This window comes from Daldinia caldariorum (genome assembly GCF_022478825.1).
Source record: "Daldinia caldariorum strain CBS 122874 unplaced genomic scaffold F4812scaffold_8, whole genome shotgun sequence".
Lineage (NCBI taxonomy): Eukaryota > Fungi > Ascomycota > Sordariomycetes > Xylariales > Hypoxylaceae > Daldinia > Daldinia caldariorum.
The window spans coordinates 326,025-348,200 of record NW_025953044.1 but is presented as its reverse complement, the minus strand read 5'-3'; the positions used below and the strand labels follow the sequence as shown (position 1 = coordinate 348,200).

Here is a 22,176-nt window from a genome sequence, read left to right as displayed (position 1 = left end):
TTACATATCGTGTGGCTTTTCTTTTTTCTCCGTCAAAAAAAGTTTGAGCCTTGATCTTTTCAAGCAACATGCAAATAACATACTATGTAACTCACAGACACCTTAGGCAGGTATATAATATATGTACTAAATAAAGCGTCTGCCAACATTAGGCTTTAGGTAAGTACGTAATGCATATCCAGATGATACCTAATAAAATAATGAATTGTACGAATTACCTAGGTACCTAGGTACATAACTAAATTTAATACAAGTGTACTATGTACCTAAACTGTCATAACACCGTGTAGTCCCTTTCGAAACACTGTTTGATTTATTAGGTACCTCGTAGATACATGAGATGTAAAACGTGGACGGTAGGCAAATGGCAGCCACGTCCTCTCCGGCATCTGCTTTGATACATAGTACATGATGTACCTCAACTACCTATTACGTTGGATGGACGGGTACCTACCTCTCGAAACTACATAATGGGCGAGACCGACAACGGCCATAGGAAGGTATTCTATCAAGTGTGCTCCACCGGCTCTAACTTATCTGGGACCACGCTGCGAACTAAGGCGAGACAGGCCGAACAGAAAGATGATGCCAAGGACGAGGCACCACCTGCACTCGCCAAGGAAAAGAGAAGAGAAAAAAAAAAAAGAAAGAGAGAGAGAGAAACGAGAAGAGGTAGGTATTACCTTAGCCACTAGGGTACCCTATGTGACGATTTTCATCGCTACTTTAAGCTTTTAATCTGTTATTCAATTGAGGTATGTACCTAAGGAGGTAGCTATTGCTAGTAGGTACCATAACTGAGAGTAGGTGCTACGGGTAAGTTAGCTGGTTAAGTGCTACCTTCTAACGTATTATGGTAACACAGTAACACACCGTAGTAGCACCTGTAAATCCGCTGTAACACAAACGGGATTATCTGCCATCTAATTGCTCCAGGTCAGCTTCCGATCATTTTCGCATATCTCTTCTCATCCCTCACGCCCGCAGATACAGATACCGATAGAGCTCCCCCCTCCTTTATCCAGAGTCCAGACAAGACATACGTTGGCTCGACTCTGTGATTGGGCAACTATTTTATGTGCTGCTATTACAATACCATACCATGTTCCATTTTGCCGCACAAGTTCCCAAACTCATAGCATAGCTCGGAAGCTGGAGCTCTCATCAGAACTGCTTTGTAGCTCTACACTTTGTAGCTCTACACCAAGAAAGCTACATCGAGGTAGACCTCGAATACTTGCAAGCTACAACCTACAACAAGTAGTATGCTCTACCTAATTACATCACGAAGTGGCAGACTCGCTAAATTCCGAAACCCACGGAGCTACCGATATTAGTTCCTGTTCAGTTCAGTTGGGTTCGTTGAAAGAAGCAGAAGTAATCGTCATTCGTCAATTAGAGCATGGTTTGGGTAGTCCACAGAAAAAAAAAAGTGTCAATCTAGGAGCTTAGCGGGCTCCAAAAAAGAAGCTATCGCAACAAGTTCGCCATTACCTACATAATTCACGTGAGGTCGTCTTCTTCACCGCTCCCTTGTTACTATTATCATCACTTGATACTCTCGACCGAATGGACGAACTAACAGACTACTACCTACCTCTTACCAACCTTGGGTAGGTATGCGCAATGTACACACATATACCCTATACATATTAGTCTGCTGTCGTTCTCCAGTATCGCACATATCTAACGTACGTACTTATGTATGTACTTACATACACTACATACCTACATACATACATAGTACCTAACATATCAACATATCGGTCCTATATGTGATATCCTCGGTTCTAAGCAGGACGACGTATCCTCGCTGTACCCAGCCCTCGATAGGTAGAAACAGAAGAGATAACCAAAAAAACAACAACACCATAATAACAAGGCGTGTGTCAGCATACTCCCGTTACCCATACCCAAGTCACCCAGACCAACCACTTGCTATATTATTAGCTATAGGTTAGGTAGGTACTTCTTACTTATACCCATCTACGTACTTTGCATACCGCAGACATACCTCACTTGGCTGACGGTCTGCTACATTCGGCCATCCACCCTCGCCAAGAATAGGTGTAATAAAGGTGCAATAAACATAGTACTTGTACTTATCGATCGCCTGCTGAGGTTCCTCCGTCCCCACCAGGACCCCTGCTTTACCGACTAGGCCCTAGCTTACCCTAGTTGATACGCGCGCTCATTCCTAGGTATATGCAGACCAGGGTTCAACTACGCGGTACAATGCCATAGTTACATGGCTATTAGTAGGTACCATATAGGTATGTATGTACAATACGGTACAGTATCAATCCTATGGTCTCGTCCTGTACCTAAGCGGTACGTACTTCACCCCAGCTTTACAGGGCTTCCGCCGTCCATTGGAAAACGCCTCTTGGAAGCCGAAATAACCTGAGCTGTTGCTGATGACCCTCTTTACCCACTTTGCTACTCAAGGTGGTCTCGCGGTATTCCTTGTTTGACAATCCACCAAAACCTCATCGTCTCCTGAGGCTCGACGACGTCGTTCCTTTTTTGTTCTTTTTTTTTTTTTGTTTTTTTTTTCTGCCTTACGCACCCTCCCCTCCCCCCTTCGAAAGATCCTTGAAAATCCCCTCGACGGGAAAAACCTGTGCTGTACCAGTAGTAGTAGTAGTAGCTTCGTTTCTGCTGCCCAACTGTGCTGATCTTTTGGATTTGGGCTCCTCCGAACCGTAGAGCTTCACCCAGGGACCCGGTACCGCCTCCACGCGCCTTGTTCGAGAACTGACGAGCTCGCAGCCTGTCCCCTACTCGATTACACCGACCCTTCAATGTCATCATACCTACACCAATAAGAGCTTCGACATCATCACAGTTTCCTTCCTCCACACCCTAACTGACCAGCGCGCAGTCTGAGCTTGGGCTTGGCGCTCGACGAGCCGATTGTTCCATCTTGCTCGGGGCCTTTTGGTTTCCTTCCTTGATCGCCTTTCTCATGACCACATTCCCCGTTGTTCCTTTTTTGTTTTTCCCTTTGCCCTGACCTGTGCTTGCCTCTACCCGCCGCCTATGACTCTATCCATATAACACCCCAAGCATGGAACCTGGGCCGCCTGAGACCAAACGTCCCCGGCTGTTACAGACCGGACCGTCGTGGTCTTCGCATCAGGCCGTATCGCTTCCTCACCCTACCGCCGCACATCACCCGTCGGCACCAGGTCCTCATCATCCTGCGCCGCCGCCATATCAACATCCGCCTCCTTTCTCGCGACCTCAAGAACCTCCCTTGCCGCCGGCTCATCACCACCTTGACGACCGTCGCCATCATGAACACGAGCCATACCCGTCAATGCATGATATACATAGACAGCCTCCGCCTCCGCCTCCCTCGTCAGCGCATCCGCCTTTTTCGCCGTATCGGGATCCAGTTGTAAAGAGAGATCCTGGTGAGGAGAATTCACTTCCCCAGCTGCGCCGACCAAACTCGACCGGAAACGTTACGGATAATCTCCCGCCTGGCCCTCATGGTCCTCAGCATCCGAATCCCCAAGACGATCCGCGGCGACATATGAGTTACGATAGTGGTCCTTCTATGCCGCATTCGCCAGCCATGTATAGGCCACCGCCGCAGAATTACCACCCCCCTCCCCCGACGCCAGTTGCCCAGCATCCTCAATATGATAATCCTCACGTATACGGCCCGCCAACTTCTATATATCCTTTAGAAATTGCGACAAGTGCGAAGCGAAAAGCTCAACGTGCTTCACAGGTAGTTGGTCCCCTAAGCGAGCAGCCGCATATAAACTAACATGGGACGATGCTAGGCTTGCGATAGTTGTAGACAACTTAAAGCTAAATGCGACGAGACTAAACCTTGTAAGAATTGCCGGGAAAAAAATATCGACTGTAAATATCGAGACCCCCCGGCGAAACAGTGAGTTAAAAGCATAATAAGGTAGTAGATAGCGACCTAGGTACTTACCACACATTGTAGGCCGGATAAAGTTACCGCGGATTTAATAGAGATGCTGGCCTCGATGAGGGAGGAAATAAATAGCAAACTCACGAATATCAATAGCCAGCTTTCTGGATTGGCACAGGCCAATCTGGTTCAGAGCCAACGGGTGGCTAATCTAGAAACGAAGATCAGGCAGCTTAACCCCGGAACCGATATGCTGAAGGTTGAGGAGTCGATCGAGGAGGAAGAGCGCCCAGCGTTTCATAATTCACCCTCGCCTACGCCGAGTAAAGCACTACCTGAGGAAACATTGTCATCCCCGGGAGGAACCGTAGTAGAACCAAGTCTGACCATGGAAGAAGCTCAACTCACGCTGCAGGCGACGGAGGGTGACGACGTGGAAGCGAATCCAGGACCGGTCGTAACGCCTGGCAGACCTGCTATGCCCCCAAACCATACTACGTTAGCCGGTTTGCTTTTGAAGTGGCCATCAATTAAGAGAATGGTTCATCATCTGATGGAAGCAGAAAAGATATTTCACCCGGACGAATACCCGATCGGGCTGGAACAGCAGCGCGGTATACTTCGCGTTTTTGGGAAAGGTGAGGGGTTCGATCAGGACATTCGAGCTTCCGACAAAGAAACGCCACCAGATCATACAATGACCGACATATTGGATGATTGTTCCGATGTTGCATCTCCTTCGCCGATGGGAGAAGCATGGGGCCAAGTAGGCAGCTTAACCCCGCCTCCTGGTGTTGAATATAGGGGAGGAGTTGTTAACGTCGATGGAAATCCGGAGTGGGACTCGACCAAGATATGGCGATACGTGAACAGCTTCAAGGAAAATATCCTTAATATGCATCCGATAATCATCCCAAGGGAGCTCACTGCGATGGTCAAGGTGTTTCTCGAGTCTTTACCAAAGTCTCAAACCTACCAGAACAGTAAGCTCGGCGCGAGTGCGAGATTTGTCAACCAGCCGAGCGCGATACCTCCGTCCTTTTCCGAAACGGGAACGAAGAGGAAGCGATCACCTGCTGTGGATGAGGCAAGCCCGTCGGCGGCGTTTGTGAAGCCTGGCCGACCGTTCCGAAGCGTCCATAGCGCTCTCGTGTTGATGGTTTTCGCTTTAGGTAAGATTTGCTTACACAAGGACAAGATACCGGATCCAGTTTACGAGTCGGATTCGCCAATGCATCATTCACCTTCGGTCCGCAACGGTATCCTGGCGTCGCCTTTGCAAGGATCACCCCCGGGACTCTTATCCCAGTCTCAATCTAATATGGCGTCTCCCAAGGAGGGTGAGAGGATTCCTATGAGTCGGAGACCGTCTTTCCAAGGAAACATGTCGGGTTCGAAGGGTCCGCATTCACACAGGCGAAATCTAGATGTTATTCCCGGTCTTGAGTATTTCGCTCTTGCAATGGATATCGTGGGTAGTCATATGGGTGCTTTCAACATAAAGCACGTTTACGTTCACATTTTGGCGGGGCTTTACCACGGTCAACTTGGGCGCGTACTTGAAAGTTGGTCGCACATCTCTTTTGCAAGCCGGAATCTGCAAGTTATACTCAGACCGTAAGTAGAAAGGGCTATGGACGGAAATGCGCTGAAGATTTGGAGTTAGCTAATAAGAACGAATTAGGAGCCTCGACCGCTTATCAAAATGGCATGACCAAGGTAGAAGTATCGGACAGTCACGTAGGGATAATCAGCTGGCATTTGCTTTCTGGACATGCCTGCAGTTGGAAAGGTAATATTGTCTACCATTTATCTCCCCATCTAATCAATTATACACACTAACACGCAAGGCGATAGTGATATTCTCGCCGAGTTGCCTCTTCCTCAGTCCGGTATCTTGCAATATGAAGATAGGATGCCATATCCAAACTCGGAGTATGCTGTCAATCAAGGTTTCTCAGAGCACGTAGTAACGGGTTACATTGCACAGTTGTATCTTCGGAAACAACTTAACCAAGTGCACACCCTGCTCTACGATTCGGAGAAGCAGAACAAGCACAAGAACGGGATCACTTTAGACGACCCTGCGATCGAAGAAGGTATCAAGCGCATTGAGGAGATGCTTAGAAACTCGAGAAATCGTTGGGTACCGAGTAGCTACCAATGGAATGACAATGACCCTCCGGCTAACGACATACTTGGAGCTCGCCTCCGTGCCAAGTATTGGGGCTCACAAGTCATTCTTTACCGACCTTTCTTGAGGGCCATTCTCGAGCGAGAGCCTTGGCCATATCACAATCAAGCGGGCTCACCGGATGCTCAACAGCCTCCCGAATATTCAGAGGTCCCCGCAGGCGTAGATAGTAGGATCGTCAAGTATGCCAGCTTGGCGATATACGCCCTCGTCGAAAGTACTCGAGCATTCCATGGAATACCTAGCAGCCAACGTATCATCATAACTAACGTATTCGGGACAGCTCACGCGTAAGTTACACCCTCACCTAACACAAACATAAAAACGGCAATCTGTTTGCTAACGTATTTCCCAGTCAATGGGGAAATCTTTTAACTTTAGCGGCATGTTACAAAGACAGATACCTACATAAGTTCATAGATGCGGAGACTTTGAGCAATCTCTTCGCTCGGACGATCTCCTTCTTCCAGTCGATTGCCCTACCCTCGAGCGCGTTAAGGGCCGATATGAATATCTTGATCGGCCTGGCCAAAGATCTAGGCTTTATCCGGGACGAGTACGACGTTACAAGCTCGAGCTTTTCTAGCATGGCAAGTGGTGGTCCTCTCCCTCCTATGCACAGTAACCCTAGCGACAATTACCACGCGCCTCCGCCATCAGCGCTGGGACGTCCTCCACATATTCCACCGCATTCGATCTCTTAGGGATATCTTTTTTTGTTGTTGTTGTGGGGATTCTACAAAAGAAAAGAAAAAAAGACAAAAAAAGGGGGAAATTTTTGGAATGTCGTAAATGACACGGACCAGCGATGGTTATTATGGTATTATGGGCTCTTCCGTCCTCCATGAGCGGTCTCGAGATGGCCACGGGAGTATACTTATGTTCGGATCCCCCACGGCTATTTTTTTCCGAGACCAAATTTGGAACACGAGCTATCGCTTACATGATTTGCATGGGGGTTGCTTATTGGCGGATATGAAGAGGATACTTATTTTTGGCGGTTTTTGCACCTGGCAACGGCGTTTTGGGTTACAGTCCAACGCGACACCATGTTTGGCTCTACGGTACTAATGTTGCGCACTATATATACCTACCTTATATACACAGAGATGTGCATGGTTTCCGGCAAGTTTTCTTTTCCATTTCGTCATCATTCGTGGCACCAACCCACTGGAGCATACAATATCGGCGTTTTTTTATTGAGGCAGCATTGGAAGATCCCTTGTGACAAAAGTTTACGGAACTCGAAAGCTGAGGATACCCCTAGCGAGAGCGCATCTGGTCGTGCATTGCACATACATCTACACATCACCGTCGACGTATATATATATTTTTTGAATTTGAATCCTTGGCATAGTTACAATTTTCGGTTCACTGGTTACCTCTTGGACGTCATACCGTACCTCACTGATCCCTAGGAACAGCCCAAAGGGGGTTTTGGACCACTAGCATAGTGCGGCGTTTAAATACGACACTCGCCCTTTGTATTTACCGGTAGAAGAGGCACTCCGCAGTGTGATCTTTTCGGTTCCCATTTGGATCAGTTGCATATGTATTGTTACCCCTTTTCCGTCATTTGCTAGCAAATTTCATACCGGTTGGTACCTTGGGATGGCTAGCACATCTTCCTCTTTCCGTCGACACGGACAGCTAGGGGCGAATGGATTCCCCTTTTTACATTGGCCTACTTCTCGCGGAGGGGAGCGGAGGATATACTAGATCGGTTTCGTTATTCAGGATTTAACATGTATTGATCGGGTCTGACGAGACCCACCAATATAAAAAGGCATCACACGTACGGAATATGTATATATACAAGCACAAGCACAACATATACTATTTTAGGTCTACCGGGTTTTTTTTTGTTTGTTTTTGTTTTTTTCGTGAATCTGTTGCATTTGTGTCCCAGTTCTAGTTACACATTTCCGTTTTGTGCGTAATAGAAGAGCTTTTATCTGTCGAGGAGAAAACAGGGCGGCAAGGGAATATAGGAGGCATCGGAGCTGGCGGTCTTTCGTGTAGTAAGGACGTAATCGGTCTGGGTATATACGTCAAGCGGTGAGAGATACCTATTGTACCAAGGTAGGTGATATAGCATTGGCGCCGCGCGAAGGAATAAAAAAAAGAATTTGCGCGCATTGGCTATTGAAATACCTAAACCAGGTAGTGGTCGGATTGAGATGAATTTACGACTGCTTTCTGTCATCGGGACCGTGGTGTGACTACGGCCAAGATTGCTGGAGCTAGGTCCAGCTGTTGCTACTCGATGTATGGGTACCAGGTATAATATATAGGAGGTATATAAGGTAGGCATATAAGAAAAAAATATATATATTATGTGTAAGGGGGGGAAGCGATGCGGCGCAGAAAGGAAAGGGGAAAGAAAGGGTATCGTACCGTACTGCATCGGGTCGCACCGACAAACAACAACAGCGTGATGGATTGATAGTAGGTAGGTATGATAGGGGGGGAAGAGGGGAGGGGCGGCATGGGAATATATGGAGTGCATTGAATTCCTGGCACGTACATACCTACCTAACCTAACCTAACATTACCTTAGGTACCTCCTATATACGTACGTAACGTCTCTCTGTACCTACATGTCACATGCATACATCTATACATATCGCCCACGAAACGGAGGACATGGAGATGGGGAGGATCGGGGTGGTGGGTGGGACGGGACATGCCGAAGCCGCTTTGGGAGGGTAACGCAGACTGTGTAAAAGAGATATGATTGTATTAGACCCTTAGGTAAATAGGTAGGTATGTTGCATATAAGTCAAAGTCTATCTCGTGCACCCCGAGCTCGACTACCTAATATGGACCTATTCCACTAGGTACTGGATAGGAGGTACCAACCAGGTAACCGTTACGAGTGAAGGTATGGAAATATCATATCATAGGTACCTACCTAGGTACTTCCATATGTTTGACGTGACGCACGGGTCTGGCGTGCTTTAATGCGGGCTGTGTGGCTGATATTTCGTGGTACGTAGGACACGGGACACGGGTGGTGGAATATAACGGTGGCGAAAGAGGGTAAATCGCCCGTTATGTAGTGTATCTTGTGTGTATGTATGTACCTAATATCTTAGAAACAAACACCTGCTAGTATCAATGGCTTAGGGTCGGTTATACATAAGTCACGGGCCGTGAAAGCAGGATATACTTTTAGGTACTAAGTAGGCAATGGTAGTTAGACGAACCAACAGACGAACGATTAAGCAAGATATACTTGAGAGGAAAACGCGTGAATTGGAAGCATTCATAAGCCGCGGCCCAACCACCCACAACACAACGCCATGCTGTACATACTTGTCCCGTAGCCTTCGCCGAGGAAAAAAAGAAAAAACGCCTCCGTGTCACGCGCGCAATAGCGGTGAACTCGTCCCGGCGGCTTCTAATTAGGTAGGTAGGTACCTAAATACCTATCCATGATGCCGCCTCATTTGGACAGATCCGTTGTTGCGCCCCTTTACCCCTACCCCTTATCTTGGTTACCCCTTACATACCTAACACAAACCGTATAGCGTAAAGTAGCGTACATCTATACGCAACGGAAAGTTCATACAACGCGTAACGCTACCGTATATCAGCAACCCCTTTTGTGTAACAAGCAAACTACCTAACCGGTAGGTAACGTAGGTAGCCAGGCCAGCCAGTTCGCTTCTCGAACTACATCTCCACCTACACGTCCAACGGCCGAACAATAAGGCACAGCCACCCGTCCGGATACGCCGCCTCGCGCATGAGCTCCTCGAGCGGCGCGCCGAAGGGCACGCGGGCGCCGTGCAGGATCGCGTCCGCGAGCACGGGGTCCCGGCTGCTGGGGAACAGGCTCGGCAACAGGCTGCGGAGAGCGGTGCCGAGGGTTTGGGGTTGTTGTTGGCCTGTGGTACGTATATCTATCAATCATATCAGGTTAGGTTAGGTTAGGTATGTATGTTTGTTAGTAGGAGGGAGGGAGGGAGGGGGAAAAAGAAAAGGGGGGGAAAGGAGAAGGGAAAAGGGAAAAGGGGAAAAGAGAAAGAAAGGAGACGCACGATCGCTAATGCGTGGCTGCACGAGCGACTGCACGACTTGGAACGACCCCGGCCCCGGTCCCGACCCCGATCTCGACCCGCCTTGGCTGTCGACCACCGCCGCTGCGACGTCGTCGGGGGAATGTGGGATGTACACGCGGAGAGGCACGTTGCGCAAGTCGCGCGAGGTATTGAGCAGGCGCGCGTTGACTTTGGCGAAGGACGTGTAGTCATCTACGTTTGTTTTTTTCTTGTCAGCCAGCCAGCCATGGTTCCCCCCCTCCCCCTCCCCCCTTCTGTCAGTTTTGGCTTTCTCTTCTCCACTGCCAGCGGGGTTACGGATAGGATAGGATAGGATAGGGTTAGGATAGATGGGCAAGATATGATGATTAGGTGTTAGACTCACTATCTTTGACGGCGTTCCAGAGGGTGGTGGTGTGATCTTTCGACAGCGACATGATCTGGTGCGCGTTGCCGTTGCGTATGAAATCGGCCTGGTTGCGCGTTAGCTTTTATATATACACCTCCTATATATATCCTTGTTCTATATACGTATGTGTCTAATGATTATGGGATGTAATTATATCGCTATGACATCTTCTAGCGCATGTAAAAAGGGGGTTACGTTATGAAAAAAAAAACCAAAAAAAAACGCACCTCCTTCGCGCTATTCAGAAACGTATCGCCGATATCCCAGCTCAGGCCGTCGGCAACGGTAAGCCGCCACGGCAAGGTGGGCTGGTACAGGTCGACGAGCAGGCCGACGGCGAGGTTGCGCAGGAGCACGTCCTCGTGGTGGAAGCTGGAGCAGGGGAGGCCGAAGTAGGCGGACAGGCGCGGCAGCAGCAGGGCCAGGTAGCTGAAGCGCGGGACCGAGGCGACGAACGGCGCGTTATTAGGCGCGCCCGCGTGCGTCACCAGGACCGGCACCTGCAGGTCCCAGAGGGTCTGGGGGATGGCGTACGGAGTCGGGGTTTGGGTCAGGGTCGGGGACGAAGGTGTCGTCGCCGAAGCCATGCTACTGTTCGAATCCACTTACTTCTAAGTAACCCGTATTTGTAATGAAGTAACTAATCGGTAATAAAGGTAGGTAGTAGGTAATTAAAATTACTACCATTAGGTATTACCTCATTTTTGTTATGACCCTGACCTGGTAGTAGTATCCCGTTTTTTTCTTGGCGACTTGCAATTACCTAGGTAGGTAGTGCTAGGACGATGATATTGGCGATGGTCCTGAAGATGATGACGATAGGTTGATTAGGTATAGGTACCTCTTAGGTAGTCGAAATTGCTTTCACCCCCCTAAGCCAAGACGGCCGATCAGCATTGCATGCAGGAGTGGATACCTTCTCTCGTTTGCGGTTTCAAAAACAACCTCTTCTCCAAGTTTTAAAAGTTCAGGTACTTTGTACCTAACATCATCGAAAATTAAGGCTGAAAAAGCAAAAAAAGGAAAAAAAGAAAAGAAAAAAAAAGGGGAGGCGGGGTAGCTTTCCCCAGGAACTTTGAAAAGACTAGGTAGCGTTATGTAGCATTTTCCTTCAATTCTCTGGTTGAGCCCCGCCTAAAACTCCGGAGCCCATGCCACAACTCGCGCAAGTTAGGTACGGTACGGTACGGGGAGGGGGAGCTGGCTAGGTAGGTACCTAAGAGGTAAGTACCTACCTAAAGCTTGACGGTAGGAGTTTCTCGGGTCCGGGACTTTGGCTCAGGGGGAGGGGGTTAGGTACCCGGGTTGCTTATTAATTAAAACGCGCCTGGGGAGTTTTTGACTATTTGGGCTTTTCGGGTTAGTAAATATTTCTTATATTCCTGTAGCGCTATGTACCTATTGTACCAGGCAAGTGCTCGCCTATATTTGAGACATCACGCACATGCAGAGCTGACCATGTGATGCGATATCTTTGTCTTAAAACCACATGTTCAACACATGTTTTTTTTTTTCCTATTTCCCTATTTCCCTTGGTATGTACGAACGAAAAACATAATCAATTATTATTGTAGACATTTGTATTGTACCATAGTACCCATCCCTTATTAGATAGAACTATTGATAACCACCCGGGATTTTCTGTATTAGCCTGGATATCGAACCTTGGTACGAATATATCACGACGTTGCATCTACCACAATATTGGAATTGGAATTGGAATTGTAAGGCGAGCGAATCCATAAGTCTTACGTTCCAATAAAAGGTTTTATTTATTTTATTTTTCTTCAAAAGAGAAATACAATGCGAAATTTTCATAACTGCAAAGCGGCCGGCGTCTCGTCCCTTACATGCGCATACGTACCTAATATAGTGATGTAGTAAGTAAATGAGCTATCGTCTTCGATCTCGATGTCTTGCGAAGCAAACATCTTTTCAAAAGCTACATAAAACACCTTGCATGGGGGGAGGGAAGGGGGATGGAAGCTGGTTTTGCCTTGATTTGCTTATTCCATATCCTTACCCTACTATTATAGTATACACATCCATGAGATTCTTATTAGTGATGATGCTATATTAATACCACTAGTGCCAGATGCGTGTCTAAGCTTGTATCAAGGTGAGAGGTGAGTTCGGTATCGAAGAGTGCCGAGCGGGATTCATTAATCTGGGAACGCCCACCCGCTGGACTAAACAAGGCGAGCGCGTTTGCTACAACCCTACCTCCTATATATATCGTGGCGACGGGTTTAGATCGGCTCTTCAACGCCTAGACTCCGATCGGACGGTGTCATCCGTACGTGTTGCATTATCGCGTATCGGAAGGTCTAGGCGAGAAGGGCTAAGCTATGACATTGAATTCCTGGTAGGATACGTTGAATTCCGACAAAAGAAAGACGATGTATGAAGTGGTTAAAGAAACTTATTTTGATCAAGTACATGGAAATAAGTATCTTAGCCCCTGCAGACTACCTACCTCCTAGTATGTATATAAAATATCATGTCTGAGCTATGATAAGACCTCAGGCCCATTCTTTGAAGCTGAAATATAGCGTGCGTAGATGGTATGATATCAAGTGACTAGGTACTATGTAGATCTAGTTTTCCTCCTTACTACCCCTCAGCCGCAGCACGGCCAACCAGGTTAGCAACACGCACTTAAGATGTTTCGTCCAGCAGCCAGCGTGGGAGAATCCTATGATGTGGGACCTGGATCTGTCAAGATGATACTTCTGGCGTGATATAAGCGACGGCGGAGCGTGCGTACCCGACGATGCGGCGATAGGCGGGGCGGACCTACCTGTCATCTTCGTCGCTATCCTCCATCATGTATTCCTGCCAGTCTCCAGATTGTAGCAGGTCTGGGCGTGTCGGAATCGTCATAGAGCATGCTTTCAGCTGAGCTTTCTCGCTTAATTCTATCACCACTCCCGCTAGGTCCGTCGCCTGTGAGGTCGATCGAGTTACGCGGCGAGCTTCTATCCTTCTGGACGGGTCGGCTGCTAAGGAACATAAGCTCGTCCGAGTCCGCTGTCGTCTCCGCCGTCTTGGTTTTTCTTATCGCCAGGCGCGGCATTGAGCCGTTCCCACAGCTCATCTTTCTCGTCGTCATCGGCTTCCAAATTGCTATCCCGACGTAATTCGCCCTGGATGCAAGAGTTCTCACCCTCTTCTTCTCCCTTTCCTTCTTCTTCCTCCTCCTCCTCCTCCTCCTCCTCCTCCTCTTCGTATTCTCGCTCTGAATCGAAGTCCTCGCTAATGGAGCTAGCGACCGTGGCGGAACCTCGAGGGGATTCGCTGCACTTGAAACCCAGGGCTTTGTCCCTGAGTATCTGCTCTAGCTCGGGCATTGTCATGTCCTTTCTCAACTCGGCCGGGACCTTCTCCTTCTTCAGCCCTTTTGCATCCTCTCGGTCCTTTTTCGTCTGTATATCTTGAGCTATCACTTCAACTTCGCTCAACAGACCCGCGAGCTCCTTCAGCTTCTTCCGAGGGGCCAGAGAGAAATCGATTTGCGGCAGGGGTAGCATCCCAATGCTGTTTGTCCCGAGCCTGATCCGTAGTACGAGTTCCATGGCTCTTTCAAGTACGGCAGAATCATTGAGGTCCTTCACCTGCCACACCCTCGTAACTGCATTATTGTTCCTACTGCCGTAGGATAGCATCCTTCGAAGGCTATTTTTCTTGTGGCAGAAGTAGCTCTTCAACTCCCTGGGTAATCCCTTGAATTCCTTATAATAGGCCGAGCGAGACTTGCACTCGGTAAACCTTTCTGGGTCCATCTCAAATAGACTGGTGGTTGACATATCATGTCCGTTTCTCTTGCGCTTCCTCCTGGGCCGTACTTCAATATCTGTGGCATCCTCCTGTGATGATTCAGCTTGTACAGCACTCCCATCTCCTAGTTTTATACGTTTGGATCCCGGCTCCTCTCCTTCCGCCGCAGGACTATTGATCAAGTTCATGTTTTCAAGGAGGTCGCGGGCTTCCGGATTCCTCCATAAGCCATCGATCTCGGACTGGAAAAGGTTGAGCACCTGGACCAAAACATCATTTAGCGGGCCCTGTGCCCGGGTCCCTAGTTCTGGAAGCATCTTCTCGACTTGTCGGCTTTCTTGAAATGAGTGGAACGAATTGTTAACCTTGAGTCGGTATACCTTCACGTCGGATTCTTGGCCTACCTAGGTAGGCAACCTTCATTAGTCACTGAGAACTCTAGAAAAAGAAAGGAGTACCTCAATACTTACTCGAATGACCCGATGTACAGCTTGGGTCTGAACAGCAAGACTGTAAGCCTGCGATGCGACCAAGACCCGTGAGCAATTCTTGTGTAGATTTGATCCGGCGAAGCCGACAGTGTACATCTGGATCAAAACTTGGCAGGAATGATCTGCATCACTATTGAAGTCGGCGATGAGCTCTCTGCGTTCTTCGGCTGCTAGGCCCGAATGAAGCGTGCGGCAATGGATGAGAAGAAACTGAAAGACGAGTTCGTAGTAATATGCTAGCATCGGATTTCCTTCGGTTATCAAGAGCTTCTTGATCTTGCCGTTCTTACCCCTGCCGAGGAGGTTCCCTTTCACGTAGTGGAGGATGTATCGTAAGATAGGCGACTTGCGCACTGCTAGCTTGACATAATCCAGGGCTATTTTAGGCTTTGGATCACTTCGTTTGAGGAGAAAAGGGGCGATATGCATGAAGTTAACATTTGATTTACGCATAGTGCGTACGTCCGTAGATTTTGTGCCGAATCCGTTTAGCGTAAACAGGTTCTCGAGTCGATACACGTCAAGGGAAGCAGCAGCAAGATGAAATAAACGGTACAGGAAGAGTATCGGCTTCATATCTGGACTTTTTGCATTCTGCTTCCAATTGTCTAAAGTTTTCATGTACTCGATAAGGAGATCTATGTGTGCTCCCTGGCATTCCTTTTCCAACGCCTCATCGCATTGTATATTGACTGTGTAATTATCAACGGTAGGCAACAACCCATCCACTAGAGAGCACAAAGAGTTAGCAACGATGATTCTGGCGATGATTCTGGTAAACTGGTCATCTGCAAAACCCTGTATCATCTCCCGAGGGTAAAGGCTCTATGGCCAACGAAATGGTCCCGGGGATATCGAAAAGGGGGAACCGATTATGCGTTACTCACAAGAAACTTGCTTCTTGCCCTCCCAATCCACATTCAATCGAGAACTGGGTGCCCTTCGCAGAATTGCCAATGATTCGAATTACTTTAAAAACATTCGTGTCTCCTGGATATCGACAGCAGAGGAACCTCTGAATCGGTAAATCAGCTTGGCCAGTAGGGCTGGGCTTCCCGCGACAAGAAAGCGGTCATCGTTAAGCTTTACGGTGTCCAGACGTCGTAAATCTAGAGGCATTATAAATATTCTTTGTATGTCCTTAAGCAACCCCTTCTCCCGGAGATACTCATGTGGGTTATCCCAAAGCATCTGAATGGGCCCAAGGAGGTCCTTTATATGGTTCTGGCACGGAGTGGCTGTTATTAACAGGGTAAATTGGCGATCCAGCAGAGCGACTGATTTCCAATTCTTCGTAGCCGTATTTCGAACCTTGTAGGCTTCGTCGACAACCACAACCGAAAATCGTCGGTTCATATTTGTGAAAGTTGAAGCCCATTTTTGATTACCGTCGTCATCTTTGATAGCTACGCATGTTCTCCCAGCGAAAGCATCGATAGACATGATAATGACAGTCTTGGATGCCTTCTGGTCGTCTTCATCCCAGACATAACGTAGTTCTTGCGGCCAGTCTGTATCGAATTCTTTGCGTGTCAGGCTGTGAATCCTAAGCTGGTTATCCCTCCTCTGGAAGCCATGCCCAGATATAATGATCTGCTTAATGCCTCGTGAGCTTCCTATAAGGTTAATCTCATCCATCCATTGGGTGGCAACAATAGTATTCGGTGTTAGTATTAGCATTGGGCGGTGCCGTTCTTTACCATCTTTGATTACTAGGTTTAATCTTTGCGTCGCTAGTATATCGAGTGCCGCGATCGTAGCTAAGGTCTTTCCAAGACCCATCGAGTCTGCAAGGATACCGCCGAAATATTTGGGACCGCGCAGCTTTTGTCTATTTTTCCTCTCGGCCCTGGTTTCCGGCTTTTGTATATATCTTTTGGTGGCTTCATCCCAAAGATCTTTATGCTTTATCCGAAGTCGTGGGAGCTCGCCCAAGAACCTTGATAATATCCAGACGATTGCTGTAATCTGATTGTCGTGAAAAGCCTTACGACCATCTCGGCCATCCAGCCTAGGAAATAGGGGTGACCTCCACCTCGATAACTTGTTTGGACCGTATTCGCCGCATTTTTCCATTTGTAAGTACGCCGCGCTCGCTTCAGTCGGGGGTCCAAGGCAGTTGGGCGATGCTGATATTATACATTGCGCTATCGTCCCGACGTCCTGGGTAAATTCATTGTCGGTCTCTCCTGAGCCGTTTGGGTTCTAGATACCGTGGAGTCAGTGCCGAACTAGGAAGTTACTCCTAAATAGAAAGATCCTAGAACTTACCTCGGCGTCGACTTCAAGCTGGCTTTCGGCTTGAACAGTTTTGGTGATTTCTCCGAGGGTCTTCCTCTCAAATTTGCTCATTTTGACAGACTGGCCCTGCATGATTCCACCAGTTAATTGGAATCGGGTATCAGGAGAGTATTCACGCAGGGCTTCCTCGATAGCCCAGCGAGCAAATGTTTGGTTATCTATGATTCGATCAGGATGAGGTAGGCGATCCGAGTAAAACTCCCTGAGATCTTTGATTAGAACGTTAGCTAGCTTCCTAGAGCTTTGGAAGGATCAAGGTCATACCTTGCTCATTGAACTTTCGGTGAGGGTCCAGCCTTCCGTGGCGCAATGATTCTTCGACGTGGAGTGTCTGAAGATTTATCTTGATTCTTTTTTTCCAATAGAGCGACTCACGGATAGGAGGTCGATGTGAGCTTGGGGTAGGCTGTCCTGGTTCCTCTTCTTCAGCCATTATCACAAATGCAGAGATGTCAGAAGTGGAGTGTAATATGGCAGCATCATAGAATCACGGTAGGTGTAGTTGTATATGCAATAAACAGGAAAGACGGACACTTATGCAGAGTGCGATACGATTCAAGACGATGGGAAGACGAGCGTGGAGTGGTAAATGCCATGGAATAGATGAAATGAATTAGATAGATCCTTTTTAAAAGCCTTGTGATGAAAGTTAGGCGATATTCTAATCCAGCTGTAAGCAGTCACTTCTAGATATCGGCCCAGTTAGTAGAATTTCTGTATATTGAAGATGTAGTTTTCGGGGCGAAACGCGTTGATAGAGAATGAAAAGGAATTTTAATCCCTAAATAGAGAATATGATGCTGTTTATCAAATAGATGTAATCCAGTGGTCAGTGTCTAAGGCTCCTTAAATCAGTATGGGGGATTCGCGAGAGAGAGAGAGAGAGAGAGAGGAGAGGGAGGGAGGGAGCAAGTGTGTATGTGCATGCTTATATGTATGCGTATGTGTGTTTGCATGTATGAGTGTGCATAAGTGTGTGCATAAGTAAGAGAGAGAGGAAGGGGGAGAGATGATGATGATGGTGATATAGACGGGGAAAGGAGTAAGAGTCAGGTACAGAACCCCTGCTTCTTGCCAAAGGTGCTTCGAAACTGCTGTTGGTGGGCCCTAGAAGCTTCCAGAGACTGGAGAATTCACGAAGGACCCAAAGGTAGCATTGTCAGAGGGGAAGTACAGTTTATAAGCTGTAGCTGAGTATAATAACAGGTAGTGAAGGCTCGCCGGGAGAAGATGAACCGTGAGGGAAAGGCGTAGTGGAAGTCGTAAAGTAATAGAAAGTAAGTGCACTTATAGCTTGTGAAATTTGGCAGAAAATGGCGAGTAAACCCTGAAAAACTAGGGCCTACCATTTAGTTCAATTCCATTAGACATTTTGTCCAGAGCCGTCCGTATTCTGGGTTGACATTGTGAGAGTTGAACTTGATGGATCACAGGGAGAGAACGTAATTATTGGGCAATGAGGGAAAGCATGGATCTGTTTGTAAAAACAAGAAAAGAACTTATTTTGGAGGTTTTACAGCGAGTACAAACATGGGCTTGAGGAGAAAGAAGGCATTTTACTAATGCCTAGACGAGAACGAGAACAAGAACGGTGATGATATAACATAATATAAACTGATAAGCATATTGTATAGGCTTTTAACTTAACTTCCTGTGTCTAGGTAGATTTGCTGTTTTTCGAAAGGTGTGTAGGTAGGTATGTTCAATGTTGTGATTTATTTCACAAGGTATACTTGTTAATATGGGAGGTAGGCAAGGGGTATTAGCGCTTGCATCCTTGGGCTTGACGTTATAATATCATTTAAGATATAATATAAATTAATCAACTAGAAGTCTCTATATGAATCGTTCAGTTCACCCAGCCATATACAAATCACAATCAAGTAATATAAGTTCGTATTCACCTTCAGTGTGGTGGCTTTCAAGGTTTTATATACTGCAGTCCATCGTATAAATCAATTACATTCTTAAAATAAGATGGAGTTGTTGCTATTGAGAAGCAATCATGATGGACCTCTATCTATTCTTCCGCTAGCTGTATGGACAGTACATCGGCATGAACTAGGAGTTCACGCCCTTTGTGAAATAGAGGAGAAATACACCTAAGCCTCACAGGCATATGTATCCTCTTCCATTTGATGATGCTGTAGAACGACAACACTATCACTCATCTACGCTCCCTATCTCAGTACCCAAAAACCCTTACTAGGTACCTAGGTACATACCTCAACCTCAGACCTTAAATCTAAACCCGTGCTCAGCCGCGGTGCCCGGCAGCGCATTAATGGCGCCCTTAACATAGATTCCCTGATCGAGCTTCCTATTCAGCCTGACGAGTATAAGTCTCAGAACCGTAGCCGAAACCATAGACAGGAAGATGGTCCCGCAGTTTACCGACATCGCGATGACGTAGCGCGGCGCCATCCGGTCCTCGTACATGTACGAGGCGTAGATGCTCGAGGCGTTGGACACGGCATTGATGAAGGCGAGCGCCGCCGCGCGCTTGGCCGGCGGGCGGGGAAGCGTGTTACTGATCCAGGCGAGGGCAACGACGAAGGCGCAGTAGACACCCGGGACCTTTATACGATATTAATTAGAGTTCATGTTCCTAAGGCGCGATAGATAGATGAAAGTTAACTTACCATGAGCATCATAGCCACATACCGAGGTGCTAAACTGGTTGTCGCTGCGGCGAGGATAAATGCTGCCAGGGCGACGAACAGCGGTATCATGATATGAAAGTAGCGCTCACCGGTCCTGTCGGCGTGCCAGGCGTTTATGAAAGTGGTTATAACGGTAAGCACATATGGAGGACACGTCAGGAGGAGCGTGATGACGTTGCTGTAGCCCAGGGTCTTGACCACGGCCGGGAAGAAGTTCGTCACGGAGCCGCTAGCAACGATACCGAAGAGAAGAAACAACTGGACTTGGTCAGTTTCTAACTTAACACAACCTAGGGAAAAAAAGGGGGAAGGAAGGCTTGTTGTAACTGACCAAGACCCAAGTTTTCAAGTCCGCAAAAGCCAACCTAGCACCCGTCCACAACGACTGATGCTCGCTATCGATCCAGTCGTCCTCGCCGATATCCTCCTCCAAGCGCCAGATAGCGAGGGCCTTCTCCTCCTCGCTCAGCCACGAGGTCGTCCGCGGGAAGTTGGGCAGGATCCAGAAGGCGGCGAACGAGACGCCGACGGTGATGACACCCTCGATCACGAACAGCCACTGCCAAGCACCTAACCCTCTCGCGCCGTCCATGTTCTGCGTTATCCCCGCCGAGATCAAGCCCGAAAATGCGCCGGAGATTAGAGCCCCCGAGTAGAGGAACGCTGTGCGCAGTCCGAGTTCTTTACGGGTATCTGGGAGATGTTAGCAAGAATCCAGGGTCGGGAGCTTACGCACGTGGTATCTGGTATCTCCTTTGAGGCATCCACCGGACAACTCCTACGAAATTCATTATCACGTACTATAAATCAGTTAGCAATAGTGTATAGAAAACGGGATTCAGTTCTTACACATACCACCAACAACTCAAGTAATACAGGCATCCGGGCTAAAAGATAGTTAGGTAAAGGCCCTAATATGACCGAGAGTCTCTGTGATACTGACGAAATAAGCCGCCTCGATAAACCCCAGAAAGAAGCGGACAGCGATGAGGCCGCCGAAGTTAGTCACAGCCGCCGTAGCAGCCGAGATAACACCCCATATCATCATCTACCACCGCTAGTCAGTTCACCATAATGAAGCATGCCGGGTTCGAGGAGACGTACGCATGCTGGGAGGTAAATAGCCGGCTTTCCGATCTTGTTTAGGAATAAATTCGACGGTATCTGCATGAGCAGGTAGCTATTATCCAGGGCTCGGTCAGCTATCACCCATTTTCAACCCTCGGTTCTCATTTCTAAGGAAGCTCTTAATACCGACCCGACGAATAGGATGCTCACAGCGGTCTGTACGACGAGGTCAGAACCACTATCACCTTCTTCCTGGTTAGAGACTACCTAAGCGTTACACACCTGGAATTCGCTCGCGTTCGGATCCAAATTCAAATCTTCAGGTAGACCCGCGAGCTTCGCGGCCGCGATATTGTTGCTACGACGTATTAATTAACCAAAAGAAAAATAAAATCTTCCAAACACGGACTATCGAGCTACGTGGCAGTAAAGGAAGGGGTTTTTCTAACCGATCGATATAATTTAAAATATCTAGAAATACGCCAAACACCGCAAGTTAGTATATCCCTAGGCAGGTAGGTAGCTTGAAGATTAAAGCGTTTTAAAAAGGGGAAAAAACATAAACGACTAACACATGAGGATGATCATCGGGAGCAATCGCCAGTCGATCTTCCGCCTCAGTCGCGTCTCCAACTCGAGCCGCTGCTCCGGCGTCAACCTCGCTATGATCTCCGGCATCCTCAGCCCCCTCATGTTCGCCTGCGTCAGGTCCGCGACGTCGGGCAGGCCGTGGACAGTAGTAGACTTCTCGTCGCCATCTTTGTCGGCAGCGGTAGTAGTAGTAGTCTCCTCGGCCGAGACCGCTTTCTCGAGGTCGCTTTTCTCGCTCGTCATCCTACCTACCTAAGGCAGGCTAATAATGCCCACTGCTTGAAATCTACAAGTAGGTATTTCGACTAGATAGGTACCGGAATGTTGGGAAGGCTTGGGGTATCTTGGGAAGGGAGCGAACGACCTTACTTTTATTAGGTATACTATGCTGTGGTATGCTATGCTATGTAAGCTCGGCTCGATAAAATCTGCAGTACAGGGTTGATGTGACGCTGCATATCAACCGCTTACATACCTGGTAACCTAGACCTTACCTACATACATACAGATATATCCATGTGCACACACGAAGCAGGGGTTGTTTTTTGTTTTGTTGCGCGCTGTACGCTGTTCGTATCTAGTTAGGTAGCCAGCTGAAGGGAACACCTGCGCTACCCCATGTTGTCCAACGCCCATTGTTCAACCTTCCCCTCCCTCTCTCTCCCACAAGATCAACAAAACGCCTCCGCACGAAAATGTAACTAACCTATACTACCAAAGAAAACATCTTGTCTAGTGTGT

The 22,176-nt window shown here is 47.9% G+C and overlaps 7 protein-coding genes across 7 annotated transcripts; 3 read left to right on the top strand and 4 right to left on the bottom strand.

Moving 5' to 3' along the window:
• The first annotated feature begins 2,942 nt into the window (after positions 1 to 2,942).
• Positions 2,943 to 3,890, top strand: F4812DRAFT_378389 (uncharacterized protein). Its single transcript, XM_047932012.1, has one exon. It carries the CDS (start codon positions 3,071 to 3,073, stop codon positions 3,779 to 3,781), a length of 711 nt encoding a protein of 236 aa, XP_047790160.1. The 5' UTR covers positions 2,943 to 3,070; the 3' UTR covers positions 3,782 to 3,890.
• Positions 3,891 to 3,981: 91 nt separating this feature from the next.
• On the top strand, positions 3,982 to 7,377 carry F4812DRAFT_427769 (uncharacterized protein). Its single transcript, XM_047934132.1, has 4 exons — positions 3,982 to 5,512; positions 5,580 to 5,687; positions 5,753 to 6,379; positions 6,445 to 7,377. Exons 1-4 carry the CDS (start codon positions 3,999 to 4,001, stop codon positions 6,791 to 6,793), a joined length of 2,598 nt encoding a protein of 865 aa, XP_047790159.1. The 5' UTR covers positions 3,982 to 3,998; the 3' UTR covers positions 6,794 to 7,377.
• On the top strand, positions 6,789 to 7,774 carry F4812DRAFT_378392 (uncharacterized protein). Its single transcript, XM_047932013.1, has 3 exons — positions 6,789 to 7,032; positions 7,123 to 7,214; positions 7,357 to 7,774. Exons 1-3 carry the CDS (start codon positions 6,898 to 6,900, stop codon positions 7,505 to 7,507), a joined length of 378 nt encoding a protein of 125 aa, XP_047790158.1. The 5' UTR covers positions 6,789 to 6,897; the 3' UTR covers positions 7,508 to 7,774.
• Positions 7,775 to 7,781: 7 nt separating this feature from the next.
• On the bottom strand, positions 7,782 to 8,625 carry F4812DRAFT_427767 (uncharacterized protein). Its single transcript, XM_047934131.1, has 2 exons — positions 7,889 to 8,625; positions 7,782 to 7,804 (listed from the first exon to the last, which is right to left on the bottom strand). The coding sequence occupies exon 1, from the start codon at positions 8,596 to 8,598 to the stop codon at positions 8,041 to 8,043; it is 558 nt and encodes a 185-aa protein (XP_047790157.1). The 5' UTR covers positions 8,599 to 8,625; the 3' UTR covers positions 7,782 to 7,804; positions 7,889 to 8,040.
• A 549-nt stretch (positions 8,626 to 9,174) lies between these two features.
• On the bottom strand, positions 9,175 to 11,595 carry F4812DRAFT_427765 (autophagy protein Apg5-domain-containing protein). The gene is made up of 5 exons (XM_047934130.1): positions 11,229 to 11,595; positions 10,772 to 11,135; positions 10,521 to 10,608; positions 10,136 to 10,348; positions 9,175 to 9,997 (listed from the first exon to the last, which is right to left on the bottom strand). Exons 2-5 carry the CDS (start codon positions 11,129 to 11,131, stop codon positions 9,780 to 9,782), a joined length of 879 nt encoding a protein of 292 aa, XP_047790156.1. The 5' UTR covers positions 11,132 to 11,135; positions 11,229 to 11,595; the 3' UTR covers positions 9,175 to 9,779.
• A 1,764-nt stretch (positions 11,596 to 13,359) lies between these two features.
• F4812DRAFT_471196 (SNF2 family N-terminal domain-containing protein) lies at positions 13,360 to 17,546 on the bottom strand (the record flags this gene model as incomplete). Its single annotated transcript, XM_047939067.1, has 7 exons — positions 13,360 to 13,600; positions 13,635 to 14,725; positions 14,792 to 15,540; positions 15,700 to 15,752; positions 15,783 to 17,017; positions 17,084 to 17,322; positions 17,378 to 17,546. The coding sequence occupies 7 exons, from the start codon at positions 17,544 to 17,546 to the stop codon at positions 13,360 to 13,362; spliced, it is 3,777 nt and encodes a 1,258-aa protein (XP_047790155.1).
• Positions 17,547 to 19,345: 1,799 nt separating this feature from the next.
• Positions 19,346 to 21,678, bottom strand: F4812DRAFT_451094 (MFS general substrate transporter; the record flags this gene model as incomplete). Its single annotated transcript, XM_047936163.1, has 9 exons — positions 19,346 to 19,690; positions 19,756 to 20,034; positions 20,108 to 20,469; positions 20,639 to 20,663; positions 20,720 to 20,824; positions 20,881 to 20,956; positions 21,035 to 21,060; positions 21,127 to 21,202; positions 21,419 to 21,678. The coding sequence occupies 9 exons, from the start codon at positions 21,676 to 21,678 to the stop codon at positions 19,346 to 19,348; spliced, it is 1,554 nt and encodes a 517-aa protein (XP_047790154.1).
• Between the last annotated feature and the right edge of the window lie 498 nt (positions 21,679 to 22,176).

Bases quoted from the DNA above. Each gene is read 5' to 3' on its own strand.
- F4812DRAFT_378389 (XM_047932012.1), top strand. From the start codon at position 3,071: ATGGAACCTGGGCCGCCTGAGACCAAACGTCCCCGGCTGTTACAGACC.
- F4812DRAFT_378392 (XM_047932013.1), top strand. From the start codon at position 6,898: ATGGTTATTATGGTATTATGGGCTCTTCCGTCCTCCATGAGCGGTCTC. The intron at 7,033-7,122 runs ATGATTTGCATG...GTTTTGGGTTAC, and splicing joins GAACACGAGCTATCGCTTAC to AGTCCAACGCGACACCATGT. The intron at 7,215-7,356 runs GCAAGTTTTCTT...GGATACCCCTAG, and splicing joins AGAGATGTGCATGGTTTCCG to CGAGAGCGCATCTGGTCGTG.
- F4812DRAFT_427769 (XM_047934132.1), top strand. From the start codon at position 3,999: ATGCTGGCCTCGATGAGGGAGGAAATAAATAGCAAACTCACGAATATC. The intron at 5,513-5,579 runs GTAAGTAGAAAG...AGAACGAATTAG, and splicing joins CTGCAAGTTATACTCAGACC to GAGCCTCGACCGCTTATCAA. The intron at 6,380-6,444 runs GTAAGTTACACC...CGTATTTCCCAG, and splicing joins GTATTCGGGACAGCTCACGC to TCAATGGGGAAATCTTTTAA.
- F4812DRAFT_427765 (XM_047934130.1), bottom strand. From the start codon at position 11,131: ATGGCTTCGGCGACGACACCTTCGTCCCCGACCCTGACCCAAACCCCG. The intron at 10,609-10,771 runs GTGCGTTTTTTT...ACGCGCAACCAG, and splicing joins TTCTGAATAGCGCGAAGGAG to GCCGATTTCATACGCAACGG. The intron at 9,998-10,135 runs GTGCGTCTCCTT...TATGATTGATAG, and splicing joins GCAGCCACGCATTAGCGATC to ATATACGTACCACAGGCCAA.
- F4812DRAFT_427767 (XM_047934131.1), bottom strand. From the start codon at position 8,598: ATGCACTCCATATATTCCCATGCCGCCCCTCCCCTCTTCCCCCCCTAT.